Source organism: Puma concolor, chromosome A2, assembly GCF_028749965.1.
Source record: "Puma concolor isolate L17-30 chromosome A2, mPumCon1.1.hap2, whole genome shotgun sequence".
Lineage (NCBI taxonomy): Eukaryota > Metazoa > Chordata > Mammalia > Carnivora > Felidae > Puma > Puma concolor.
This window is the reverse complement of record NC_141668.1, coordinates 146,085,670-146,099,193: the sequence shown is the minus strand read 5'-3', so window position 1 is coordinate 146,099,193 and position 13,524 is coordinate 146,085,670. Positions and strand designations below refer to the sequence as shown.

The following is a 13,524-nucleotide window of genomic DNA, read 5'->3' as shown; positions in this document are numbered from 1 at the left end:
TGAAAAGACCCGTCACAAAGTAGGGGGATGGGAGGGGAAATGTTTGCAAGCCATATATCTGAAAAAGAACTTGTATCAAGAATATAGAGAGAACTCTCAAAACTCAACCATTAGAAATTAAACAACTCATTTTAAAAAGAGCAAAAGAATTTAGCAGAAACTTTACCAGAAAAAAAAAAAAAGTATGTAGATGAATAAAAAGAACAAAGATAGATGTTCAATGTCATAGATCATCAGGGAAATGCAAATTAAAATCCCAATGAGATAAGAATATAAACCAATTAGAATGGCTAAAATTAAAAAGGCTGCCATACTAAGTGCTGGGTAGGACGTGCAGAGAATGGAAATCATACACAGCTGGTGGAAACAAATTGGTACAACCACTTCAGAAAAGTTTGGCAGTTTCTTAAAAAGGTAACCATTCACCTCATCATTCAAGTCCTAGGTGTTTACCCAAGAAGAAAGGATATATATGTCTATACAAAATGCTTATACATGAATGTTTATAGCAGCTTTATTTGTAATAGTCAAAAACTAGAAATGACCCAAATGTCCATCCACAGTTGAGTAGATAAGACTTTTTTTGTTAGAGCCATATAATAGAATACTACTCAGCAATAAAAGGAATGAACTATCAATACATGTAACATGAACAAATCTCAAAACAATTATGCTGAGTAAAAGAAGTTAGATCCCTCTCTGCACAAGGAGCAGGTCTCCTGCCACAGCCCCTTACTCTCTGAAAATGTACATGCATACCAAATTTGTCTTGACCCCTTCACTAGTCAGGAGCACGTCTCAGCTGCTAAGTTGACCACTTTTTGCAGCAGTGCTAAAACAACCAGAGAAACTGCCAATGAGACCCTCAGGAACTGGGCAGCCTCACTTATCCCTAGTCATAAATTCTAAATGAGTGCCATTTCAAGGGACATTGACACGGCAGCTAAATTCAGTGGGGTTGCGGCTGCCACAGCCAGATGGCTGGCTCTGGGGCTGGGATTTGGACTGTGTTCGGGAGCCTTATCACTGGTTATGTCAGGAACTTTTCTTTGAAGCAACAGCTCTTCTCGTATGTCATTCTGGGCTTTGCCCTCTCAGAGGCCATGGGGCTCTTTTCCCTGATGGTAGCCTTTTTCATCCTCTTCACCATGTTAAGGAGTCCTCTCCACCACCCAGTTCTTTCTTCCATGTCTCATCTGCTCTGTATATTCCTTTTCCTGTATATCACCAGGCAGGCTGGGGAAAGTGGTTGGCTCAGGGTTTGACAGAGGGAAGACAAATACCGCATTAATAACATGTTAAGAAAAAAAAAAGATCAAAAAAAGAAGTACATACTATATAATTCCATTTATATCAAACTCTAGAAAGACAAACGAACATATAGTGACAGAACACACATCAGTGGTTTGGGGAGGGGCAGGAAGGAGTGCGAAGGAGCATGAGGGAATTTTGGGAGGTGATGGGTATGTTCCTATCTCAACTGTGGTGATGGTTTTATGGGTGTATTCAAATGTCAAAACTTATCAAATTGTACGCTTTAAATTTTAGTCTTCAGTTTATTATATGTCAATTATACTTCAATAAAGCTGTTTTTTTAAAAACACAAATTGCTGGGTTCTATCACCAGAGCCTCTGGCTATAAAAATATTTACCCATTTCATTAGATCAAAATCAATCATTTCAATAGTTTCCTACTGAAGTCTAAAAATCTATTCACTTAATGGCAAGTGTGACAACTCTGGAATGTAAAGTTAACTATTTTTCTAAAGTACCTCAATCATTCTACAAGTAATTTATGCTACAATGTATTCATACTTGTTAGTATGGGGAAACATGAGGAACAGGAAAAAAATGAAGGATCTATGAAGGTTAGCTTTCTACTGGCTAAACAGAAATGATATTATGATGACACAGAGAATGGGGAGGCAAAAACAAACAAACAAACAAACAAACAAACAAACAAACCCAAAAGACAAAAAGCAAAACCAGAAGAACCAAAGCCGAGTGGTGACACCAGTAAAATGGAATGAGAGCTCTGATTATTAGAAAACAATAATCTTAATTTGATTAGGCACAGCACAGCATTCAAGTAATGGGTAACAGAGAAAGGCTGGTACTCAAAAGTGGAAGTAAACCTGCAGAACAGGATATAGCTGAATTCTCCTGCCATGCTTTAACTATTTCAAACAAACTGGGAAGTGTAATTGAAAAAAAATTTAGGAGCTCTATCTTGTTAACAAGTACTAACTTCTATTGGCACAATAATAAATACCACAATTCAGCCAAGTTGTAGATGGCATATAAATATTATATCTTGGATACGTGGAAAGATATTAAATTCTTAATGATAATTTAGTTACTAATATGAGTTAACATATTTTGTTATTTAGATATTTATCCATAGTTAGAGACTTTTTTGTCTTCCTAACCTGTTTTTAGAAGACTAATATTGGGAAGTTAGTAATTAAGTTTTTCCCCAAGTTCTGTTAAAAGGAGAAAGTTAGTAAAATTCAGTTGTATACAAACAAATGAATTAAGTTATGAGCAAATGAAAACAAAAGGACAGATTTTAATGGAATTTCTTTTAAATGAACTGAAATATTTCATAGTGTACGTTCAAGATATTACCTAGTAACTTCAAAAAAGAATAACATCCAATATATTTTATTAATAAATTAAAATCCAAAGAATAGTATCATATACTTTAAAAAAGGAGATGAAGAAATAAGTAATTTGAGATTAAAAAAGAAAAGGTTAAAAAAAAAGGTAGTGGGGCGCCTGGGTGGCGCAGTTGGTTAAGCGTCCGACTTCAGCCAGGTCACGATCTCGCGGTCCGGGAGTTGGAGCCCCGCGTCAGGCTCTGGGCTGATGGCTCAGAGCCTGGAGCCTGTTTCTGATTCTGTGTCTCCCTCTCTCTCTGCCCCTCCCCCGTTCATGCTCTGTCTCTCTCTGTCCCAAAAATAAATAAATGTTGAAAAAAAAATTAAAAAAAAAAAAAAAAGGTAGTAAATAAGGGAGAATCTAACAATAACTATGTAGATTACTAAGCTAAAATTTTTTCATCAGAACATTTCATGAAATCAATACACTACCACGAAGGATATGAAATCACTTAATTATCTGTTATTACACTGGACTGTCCACTTGCTCATAGTAAACAGAAGAAGGTTTTCATTTGAATTTTTAAAAATAAGTTAGGAAGTAAAAGAAATCTCATAATGCACAAGTTTCATTTATTATGTGTTTTTTCAAGCATTCCAACCTTACTCAGAAATAACACAAGATATCCAAGTGCTTTAAAATCCAAGGCCTTTAATTCACTTTTCAGTAATGGCCATAAATGCCTTCATAAAACCTCTTTTCCACTGAAAACAGAAGGCACTAGGCATTACATAACACCCTGAAAGCAGTGATTCCTTCTGATGCTGGTGGAGATAAACATTAAACGGTAGGTTTTAGATCTTAACAATGTCTCCTCAAAAAAAAAAAAAAAAAAAAAAAAAAGGCAACACTGAAAATCACACAAAAAATTGTTACTAGTCAGTCTTTCTCAGGTTCCCAATCCAATTTTAAGTTATTTTTACAAATACATAATTTGAAATTAATAGATAAACCAGGTAAGTATGATAATGGTTTTCAACATGTGTTACGTTTTAGTTAAATATGAAGATACTGTTATTGTGCTACTTGGCATCCTTTGTTACTCATTAGCTGTGCAAAATAAACTTGAAATGATACATCCTGTAGTGGTATAATTTAAAAGATCCTTGATATGACACTAAGGACTTCCAAATTCTGGTCACAAACTGTATATAAATTGTAAGATTATTAAAATACCCCTTTTTGAAAAATAATAAGATGACCATTTATACCTAAATAAGGTTTCCCAGAAAGATATGAAATACTTTAGCATATAAAAGTAGTTGCCCCTTTTCCATAAAGACAATGTTGTTTCACAAAATAACTCATATGGATCCAAGGCAAATGATTTCTTTCAAATGCCATATTCTCTCTATGACTTTGAGGTATGCTTCAAGAGACTGTATCCATGAGAAAAGGGCACATTTGGGTATAAGACCACAGTTACAAACGCAAGGAGGCTTTCTGGGTCAGAAGTGTCCTTAAGAGTTGCATTAACAGAAAACAAGAGATAGCTTCTGAAGTCATTTCTATTACAAACACATAACAACTAAATTTGGTTACTTAGAGGGTAATTCAAGACACAGCTATTTACATATGTGCTATGTCATGTGTGGCTATTTTAAATAGTGGCTTCTGGAGGACACTCCTACTCTAACACAAACCAAACAACTGTACTCTACCAAACCACAATCTTCTATTTTTGGCAAGGTAGCACAGTTTAAACAAAACAAAACAAAAACAAACAAAACAACAACAACAACAACAACAACAAACTAGCTCTAACAGCGAGTTAGGCAAAATTCCCCATGTCTAACAACAGTAGGGAAAGTGTTCAGAGAAATATGAATTTGGGGGGAAAAAAAGTTCCATACTAAACAAATAATGCTGAAAATTAATCTTATAATCACCCAAATGACTATAACATAAAAGGTTTATGAATGCCTTTGAAATAAGAATAGTTCAGTTTTAAAAATAGCTGATTATGAGTTTTACAATTAGAGTGTCTCTGAAAAACATACAAGCTAATTAACTTAAACAGGTCCAACCAGTAAATGATAAGAGGAAATAAACCCTTCCATAATTAATGCCAGATGCTTTCTTGCCTTTGGAGAAAGTGGTAAGATTAAATCTGAAATGGTATAGAATATACTGAAATGAAACTTACATGACCACTGAAAAAAATCACCCACCAGGGCACTAACAATAAACATGACGGGAGGCAAGAAATGTATTTTTAAGCAATGATTACTCAGAAGAATGCCTTATAAAATTATGTATCATAATCAAGAAAAAGCTTCAAGAGTAGCAGCTGGGCTTTGTGAAACATGGACAACAGAAGGCACTACAAAAGCATTAATCACTTCTAACTACAGTTGGACAGTTCAGTATTTTCCTTCTTCTTAAGAAGAGAGCCAGTGTGAATGTTATTTTTATATATCCCCCTGAGTTTTAACATGATTGGGCAAAGCAGCACCAATTTAAAAAAATATCTGCAATGCCAGCACTGCAGTTTGGAATCACTTATACTGATGGCCCCACAGGTCTCTCATAAGAGCACTTTAGAACATGATTAAAAATATAGAAATGCCTCTCGGTGTTTCAATATTAAAGTGGAACCACCACAGATGTCCATTTTTAAAAATAATGCACTAAAAAGGTCTGTTTAGTCAGTATAGTCTTTCCACCCTGTAGCTAGCATTTACGGCTATTTTCCACGCTGAGACATCTCCTTTGCGCGTCGGGTTGAAATGTCAGTATGCTTCATGGTGCACAATCCTTTTCGGCTGGAAAATTCTGGCAAATATCATGTCATGCCCGTTTTGAGCAGTATGCCTTGTAGGTCCTCTGGCAACGCTAAGATAATTGCATCTATGTGTGTCCGTAACTTTTCCATAGTGTCAGGTTTCACAGGTAAATGTTCTCGATCAGCCTGCAACTACATAAGGAACATTTGGAAGCATTTAAATTATCCTCTGAGTCTGTACTAGGACATTATATTCTCTAAATGAACAGTTTTATGATCTAATGATTGGAAGATTCAAACTTATACCAGAATTTATAGAAACTGTAAAAAAGCAAAGAATATGCCATTTAAACAATATATTGCTGGCTCAATAAAAGACTTCTATGTAAATTAATAGATAATACCTATAAGTACAATGTGGTATTAAATATAAATGACAATTTTTTTTTCTTAAGTTTACTTATTTATTGAGAGAGAGAGAGAGAGAGAGAGAGAGAGAGAGAGAGAGAGAGAATCCCGAGCAGGCTCCATGGTGTCAGCACAGAATCCAATGTGGGGCTTGATCTCAGAAATTGTGAGATCATGACCTGAGTGGAAATCAAGAGTTGGATGGATGCTTAACCAACTGAGCCACCCAGGCGCCCTGACGATGTTTTTTGTAGAGCTCAGAAGACCCCTTATAAATATTTTTTAAAATAATATGGCACCATTATGATCTGTTTGAGTGACCAAGTATTTTCACTCAGATCTACCATCAATTGACCAATCTTAAGTCCTCTCATTTAAAAAGCTACTTCGGCAACGTATCATGAACTATCACCTCAGCTGTGAGAAAAATATCGTCATGGATCTTTGCTGTTTTGGCTACGTACCAGCTTGTTTTTTAGCTTCAATACAAGGTCAACTGTTTCTACCTCTGTGTGTTTCTGGGTCCAGAGAAGTAAGTCCTAGAAGAATAAACAAATCCCAAATCAGCAAATAACCAAATGACTTCTCAAACTGCTCTATTTTAACAGGCAAGGCTACTGACAAGGAAGGATAGGAAGGAAAAGGAGAACAGAGTATATAAATCAGATACAGCATTACAGTACAAGAATAATTCTGTAGATAATATTCTAACAACATTAATTAGATCATTTTTGGCATTAGCTAGAACAACTGTCTAATACTTGGAAATAAAACAAAATATAAAACTCGTGTCTGAGATAGCCCTTTTAGACCAATAAAGAAAAAACTGCAATTCAAAGTATAATACTAACGCCCATCCCTACTCAGTAGTGCGTATTTCAATTTATAAGGAACAAATTAAGATACTTGTGGACATGAATATATTACTGGATATAAGCTTTATATCTACAAATAAGTTGCTCCTGGGCTTCTCTGTAGTTGTCTTCATTGTATTCCTTCTCTCAACCACAGTCACTGGGAGTTCACTCCAAGACTAGCCCACCTCAAGCTAAATAAAAATTAGGCTATCCTTTATATTTTCACAAGTAGCTTAATTTAAAATAGTCTGGTAACAAATTATAGATTATAAACAGTCAAAATACAGGAAAAAATTGTTAATAATAAAAATAAAAAATTGTTAATAAAGGTGCTCAGATCTGAATCTTGATTCTATCCAGTGGCATGCTGGTAAATATTTAACCACCAGTTCTCCAGGAAAAGTCTCTGGTTTGCAGCGTTTGCCAGTGTGGTGTAATACTCCCACTATAGTCAGTTTCAATCTACCAAACTGAGATCACCGAATGCAAAGCTGGGAAGAGATGTACACAGTCAGCTCCTGTGGGTCAGTGCAAGTGGACTCTAGCTCACTGCTGACTCCACCACTTAGCAGTGATATGATCTGAAGCAAGTCACTTAACTTATAATCTTTGGGGATCTCATAATGAAGATCATAACACACCCACTTCAATTAATTATTGTGTGGACTAAAAGACATTATTCATATAAAACACCTATACAGTCCTTGGCACATAGCACATGATCCAGAAAAGTTAGTTATTATTATTTACAAAGTAGTGGATGGATATGGGTATAATCTCCCAGCTTCTAAGGATAATGTTATCTTTATTTTCAATAATTGTTAATCATCACACAAACATACTGTCTTCTAACCTCTTCACAAAGAACTTCTAAATGGAGTGCCTCCAATTTCTGGGTCATTTCCTTCCGCCGGGTCTTGAACCAACCATCAAAATTCGGAGATTTTAGAAAATGCCTAAAAAAACAAATTTTAAAAATGCAAAGTTTGATTATGACTTACTTGTTCTCCTCAATACCTTTCCTAAACTACAGCTTGGATAACTGAAACAATGAAATTTTTTTTTAAATATAAGTTTAAAGCCAGTTTTTTGTTTTTATTTTTTTAATGCTTATTTATTTTGAGAGAGAGAGAGAGAGAGAAAGTGCATGCAGCAGAGAAGGGGCAGACAGCAAGGGATAGAGAGAATCCCAAGTAGGCTCTGTGCTGACAGCAGAGCTCGATCCCATGAACCATGAGATCATGACCTGACCTTAAATCAAGAGTCAGATGCTTAACCGACTGAGCCACCTCAGGTGCTCCTTTGTTTTGTTTTTATTTTAATTTTATTTATTTATTTTTTAACATTTATTTATTTTTGAGAGACAGAGAGAGACAGAGTATGAGCAGGGGAGGGGCAGAGAGACAGGGAGACACAGAATCCGAAGCAGGCTCCAGGCTCCAAGCTGTTAGCACAGAGCCCGACGCAGGGCTCGGACTCACAAACCACGAGATCATGACCTGAGCTGAAGTCGGACACTTAACCGACTGAGCCACCCAGGTGCCCCTGTTTTGTTTTTAAATAAGGCTCTACAGATGGGTGAAAAAGAAGAAAAAAAAAATGACCAACCGGTAAAGTCCAATCCAATCGCCTTTTATTCTAGAGGTCAGCTGAGGTCCTGTTTTCTCAAGTGTTTTCATAAATTCTTCTGGAAGGAATTGTCTTAATTGGGGTGGACTCTAGAAATTAGGACATACTGATTTAAAAATCAGAAATAGATATATTCACAAAAGTTAATTACAGTTAGAGAACTCAAATAGGAATTTAACTGAATAAGTTATACCTTCCATGGAGAGATGCTTTTCTGCAAAGGCATCAAGCTTGCCACATATCTTTCCTAAAACCAATAAAAAAATTCATCAAAGTTAGGCATTCTTACCTAGAGAGTCTTCAAAACCATTTAAACAGACCGACCTGAAAGAAATGGGTTTCTAAGTTTTCCATCATGTGCTCTTTCAATGGACAGCAGCAGTGCCATCACAGCCCACGACAGACATAACAAAACTTAGACTGAATTGAGAAGTCAGACTTTCAGTAAGAATTTAACTAAATCTTAGATAATCCAAGGGTCTGCATAATCATTAGCCTTAATGGGGGAGTATGTGCCAGAAAATGTACTCAACATTTTACATGCATGATCTCTTTTAATCCTTGCAAACATCCCATGTGGCAGTAATTACTGGAAAACAGGTTTTGAAAGGCTGAATAACCTGCTCATGGTCACAGAGCCTGAACCTGAATTCGGGTGTATTGACTTTAGCCCATGCCTTTAAGGACTGCAGTAAAGTTCATTTACTTAGACAGACAGATTTAAATGGAACAAAATTAATTAACACGCATAGAACAAGAAAGACTATTTCATCTCAAAATGTAATAGCAAAGATCTCCATGTTGCTCCCATATAATATTCACAGATAGATTATGTTAGTAACTACATGGAATCTCTCTCTGATGCAGTATCCAGACTAGGACCACATTATGGTACTGTCAGATACTGTGAATCATCTTTTAGTATTTTAATATGTTATTCCACTAAATTTCATAGAATACCCATATCATCTAGCCATTTATTCCATATTGAGTGCTATCCGATGCCAGACTGAGGAAAAGATAATGAACAAGACAGACAAGGCCCCTGTCATCATGGAGCTACCAGTCTCATGGATATCATACCAAACTGTGCTCAAGAAAATAATATCAGAGAAAGAAACTCCAGGTTAACTTTCTTTTAAGGTGCAAATGCAATAATCATATAACATTTCACAATTATCTCATTTAAGATTCACAACAACCCTGAAAGATATTTAGGAAAAGTGGAATTAGTCACTTTTACAGTAAAAGAAAATGAGTGTCAGTGAAAGGAAGTGACTTGCCAAAGTCACAATGTTAATATTAGAACAGAGTCCAGGTCTCCTGCAAATCACTCTATTTTTAATCACCAAACACATGAGCAAGCCAAACAACTTAAGGTTTTTGTGAATGGGAAAAACATGCATATAGCCTTCAACAAATCATTAAACAAATATATATGTTAACTTACTAATGGAATGATGAAACTTTGTGTCAGTTCCAAAAAATAGCGACGGAGAATAACACTTTGAGCCTCAGAAGGACGTTTCTGTTGTACGCCCTTAAAAGAAAAAGCAATGAGAATATACATTCTAGTATAAGGGAATATAAAACAGTGGATAATTATAGTAGCTCGACTGATATGTAAATATGTATTTTACTTGATTAAAAAAAAACAAAACCAGAACTTCACCTTGAAGTAATTTAACCTAAAGTTCATTGTGCAATATCCTGTGGAAAAAAATCCTTAGAGTAAAATATCACATGTTCATCCTGTACTTAAAAGTATCAGTTTACAATGAATGGTCTTTACTTCATACTTGCTGTATTAGTATTATTTACATTTCCCAAAAAAATGGTAACTATCTCCTGTTAGGTGCTAAACTACCTCATGGAAGAAGAGTACATTACTTTTTCACTGTAACTCCCAAGTTTCTAGAAAGACTGGCACTGTTTGGTAACTGCAGCCCCACATTTCAAGCCCATAACTTTTGCTTGCTTTAGTCTCCTGATTTTTATGAAGCTTTGGTTCAAAAGAAAGACCTCATTTCATATCATTATACCTAACGCACATGCTGCCTAACTGGATATTGCATACCTGAACAAGGAAATTTAAATTAATAATATGAGCAAGTAATTACCTTCTGTAATTGTTTTATGATCTCTTCATCTCTATTTAGATATGGCTTATAAGAAGTATAAACTCCTAAGAAGTAAATGAAAGAAAATAAGGTGAACAGTAAGACCCAGGTACTCATTTAAGTATATATTTAAAAATAATTAAAAAAAAATAAAAATTAATACCAGGTTTAGAATCCAGAGTCTTTAGGTTCTTCAATTTTTTCACTTTAACCTGCTTAGGAATTTCACCTGAAGGAAACATCATAAAGATTCTTACACTATTCAAGTTTTACACATTATAAAACTGGAATTTTATCAGATTAAGAATTGTCTGTTTATTACTTAGGGATCTTGTAGCTAAAGCATTCTTTAGAGTTTTATTTTATTATTTATTTATTTTTAAGAGAGTTAGCAAGCAGAGGAGAGGGGCAGAGGGAAAGAAAGAGAGAACCTTAAGCAGGCTCCAAGCTCACCACAGAGCCCAACACAGGGCTTGATCTCATGACCCCAGAATCATGACCTGAGTCGAAATCAAGAGTCAGATGCTCACTCAACTGACTGAGCCACCCAGGCACCCCATGAAGTATTCTTAACATCAAATAGTATTGAAGAGTTTATTCCTGGTACTTTAAAACTGGATAAAGGGAATGTGGGATTATTATAGTATTACAGAAACAATGTGTGTAAATTATATAAAATGGGTATTTGATCTTTCATTAATATCTATCATTACTCAAAATTTTTCCTTTTGTCACTCAACTTGTAATTTAAAATCTTTGGGCCAAATACATGAAATTGAAAATCTATGTGGCAAATATTAATAAAATACCCCTTGAAGAGTAAATGGAATTATAAGGAACTCCTCAGTTAGTATGCAGATATAGTATTCAAAAGTGTTTTTCAGACACCTCCCCAAATTGTTTTTGCACTGTAGAAACTTACACTGCCACCAGGTGGTGACAGTGTATGCCACAACCACAGGTCTGAGGCACAGATGGACAGGACTCCTGAGCATGACTGCTGTGACAACTTGCACACCATATGCTGTGGTTCTGGTTTTGGGGTCAAGGGAAGCTGCAATCTAAATAACCCTCTCATCAGCAGAAAAATGCCTCAAGTTAAGCACTTACAAGCATCAACAGCACACTAGACTTATCAGACTTTTTCTTTTCCTTTCTCTGTCCTCCTCTCTGCCTAAGAGTAAGAAGACCTAAAAACTGAAAGACAACCTAGAGATTATCTAATTCAAGGCTCTAAATTGACACAATATTTTTGTTTACATTGTTATGTACATCAAACTGCTATCTAAAGTTATCTCTGGGGTTGAAATTACAGGAACACAGAGCATTTTCGCTTGTAATGTTATATCATTAAAGAATTTTTAGACCACGTACTGTGGTAAAACAGGTATTCTATAAACTCTCTACTTTGAAATAATTTCAATTTTACAGAAAAGCTGCAGTATGATAAAGGTGATACTCTAATTTTATCAATTGTCCCAATAATAACTTTAAACAGACCCTTGTTATAGAAGTCAATATCATGGATACACAGGCTAATTTTTTTTCATTGATACAGTAAATGTCAGTAAACCAAGATACTGGAAATAAAAAATAAAACAACTAGTTCCTGGCATCAAATATTCACAATCTAATGGCAAAGTAAGACAAAGCGACATACATGACAATACGAAAGGATATACACTTGGATGAAATTATGAACAAGATACGATGGAAACACAAAAGAGTGTTTTGGCCAAACAGGAGCGAAAAAATTATCGAGGTTTCCTAAAGGAAGTGATATGTAAGCAGTCTTATAAGAGAATTAAAAGTTATCCAAGGGAAAAAGACCTTTTTAGGTAGAGTTAAGTCCAGAAGCATAAAGAGCATGTTGCCTAAAGAGTTATACATATGGTAAGGATAGTAATAGCCACCATTTACTCAATCTTATCTGTGCCAGTCCTGGGCTCTGAATACTGTACGAATGATCGCATTTAACCTTCACAAAGAAGTATATTTTATCATGCCCATTTCACAGATGAAAAAACTAAGGCATGGATAAAACAAACTTGGTAGGCCACCAACACTGGCTCTTTATTGCCATTATCCACCCTCATTGGTCAATGTCCCATTTAGACAGGTTGTTAGCTCTAGAGGAACAACTTGTCCAGGGACACACAGATAACATGCTTGAACCAGGATATGAAATAAAGCAGTCTAACCCCCTGAGCCATCACTCTTATCCACTACACTACAAAGGTAGGAATGGAGAGTATGCTAAGAAGGGCAAGAGATAAAGCTAGAGAGGTATTCAAAGGTCAGATCAAGAGGAACTATAAAGATGTCTGACATCTAAGGTGACTGAGAGATTGAAAGCATGGGCACGGGGGATGGTGGTTAGGGACAATGAGCTAACAGGATCAAATCTGCACTTAACATACTCCCTGACACCAGGTGGTGATAATGTAAGCCACACTGCAGATCTGAGCCACAGATGGACAGAACTCCTGAGCAGGGCTGCTGTGTTGCACAAAGGAGTTTGAGGTGGAAGAGAAAAGCCTATAGGATAAAATAGAAGCATTGTGGAGTACTGCTCCTGGGTAGAAACAGAACCTGAAGCAAGACACATGCAGCAAGGAAAGAGAAGAGAGGGAGCTACTGGAGCTCCGTGGAGAAGGTAAAACAAGAGGCTATGGGGACAGCCTGAGAGGACAGCACTGTCCAGAAATGCCCAGGATTCCAGAATATTTTTGATTCATTAGCCCATAGTTTTTACTTTGTCAACATATTTTATCTATTCCCATGTACTAATTCTTATGAGAATGTCTCTCATCTTGAATCTTGTGGTTGTGCTTTCCAGAGTTCAGAGTAGCTTCTCACCACAAGATCTGTAAAACTTTTTTCCCCTTAATAAGTGCAGAATACTATTTAACTATACAGATAACTACTTTCAAGTCATTTATCTGCCTCTGACCCCAAGAATCCAAAGAATAGCATGTATAAAACCACAATGGTTTGACTAAGTCTAAGTATTTCTGTACTTATTTTCTGTTTCTTTCTGCTCTAATTCACAAAGTACTTGCAATTCCTCTATCCACCAACACTATTTATTAACATATTATTTCCTGAAACTCACTGTGCAAAA

At 35.8% G+C, this 13,524-nt stretch overlaps 1 protein-coding gene and 1 pseudogene across 3 annotated transcripts in view; one reads left to right on the top strand and one right to left on the bottom strand.

The window, feature by feature from the left end:
* Positions 1 to 745: 745 nt before the first annotated feature.
* On the top strand, positions 746 to 1,265 carry LOC112852488 (ATP synthase F(0) complex subunit C2, mitochondrial pseudogene; annotated as a pseudogene).
* Positions 1,266 to 3,216: 1,951 nt separating this feature from the next.
* The window catches only part of DENND6A (DENN domain containing 6A), a 65,527-nt gene continuing 55,219 nt past the window's right edge, over positions 3,217 to 13,524 (bottom strand). For all 3 annotated transcript variants that reach the window (XM_025916210.2, XM_086697842.1, XM_086697843.1), the window contains 8 exons: positions 10,564 to 10,629; positions 10,401 to 10,465; positions 9,731 to 9,820; positions 8,474 to 8,527; positions 8,260 to 8,369; positions 7,505 to 7,607; positions 6,259 to 6,333; positions 3,217 to 5,578 (listed from right to left, as the gene is read on the bottom strand). In XM_025916210.2, the coding sequence (XP_025771995.1) occupies positions 5,447 to 5,578; positions 6,259 to 6,333; positions 7,505 to 7,607; positions 8,260 to 8,369; positions 8,474 to 8,527; positions 9,731 to 9,820; positions 10,401 to 10,465; positions 10,564 to 10,629 (695 nt within the window). In that variant the 3' untranslated portion in view covers positions 3,217 to 5,446. The remainder of the gene's footprint in view (positions 5,579 to 6,258; positions 6,334 to 7,504; positions 7,608 to 8,259; positions 8,370 to 8,473; positions 8,528 to 9,730; positions 9,821 to 10,400; positions 10,466 to 10,563; positions 10,630 to 13,524) is intronic.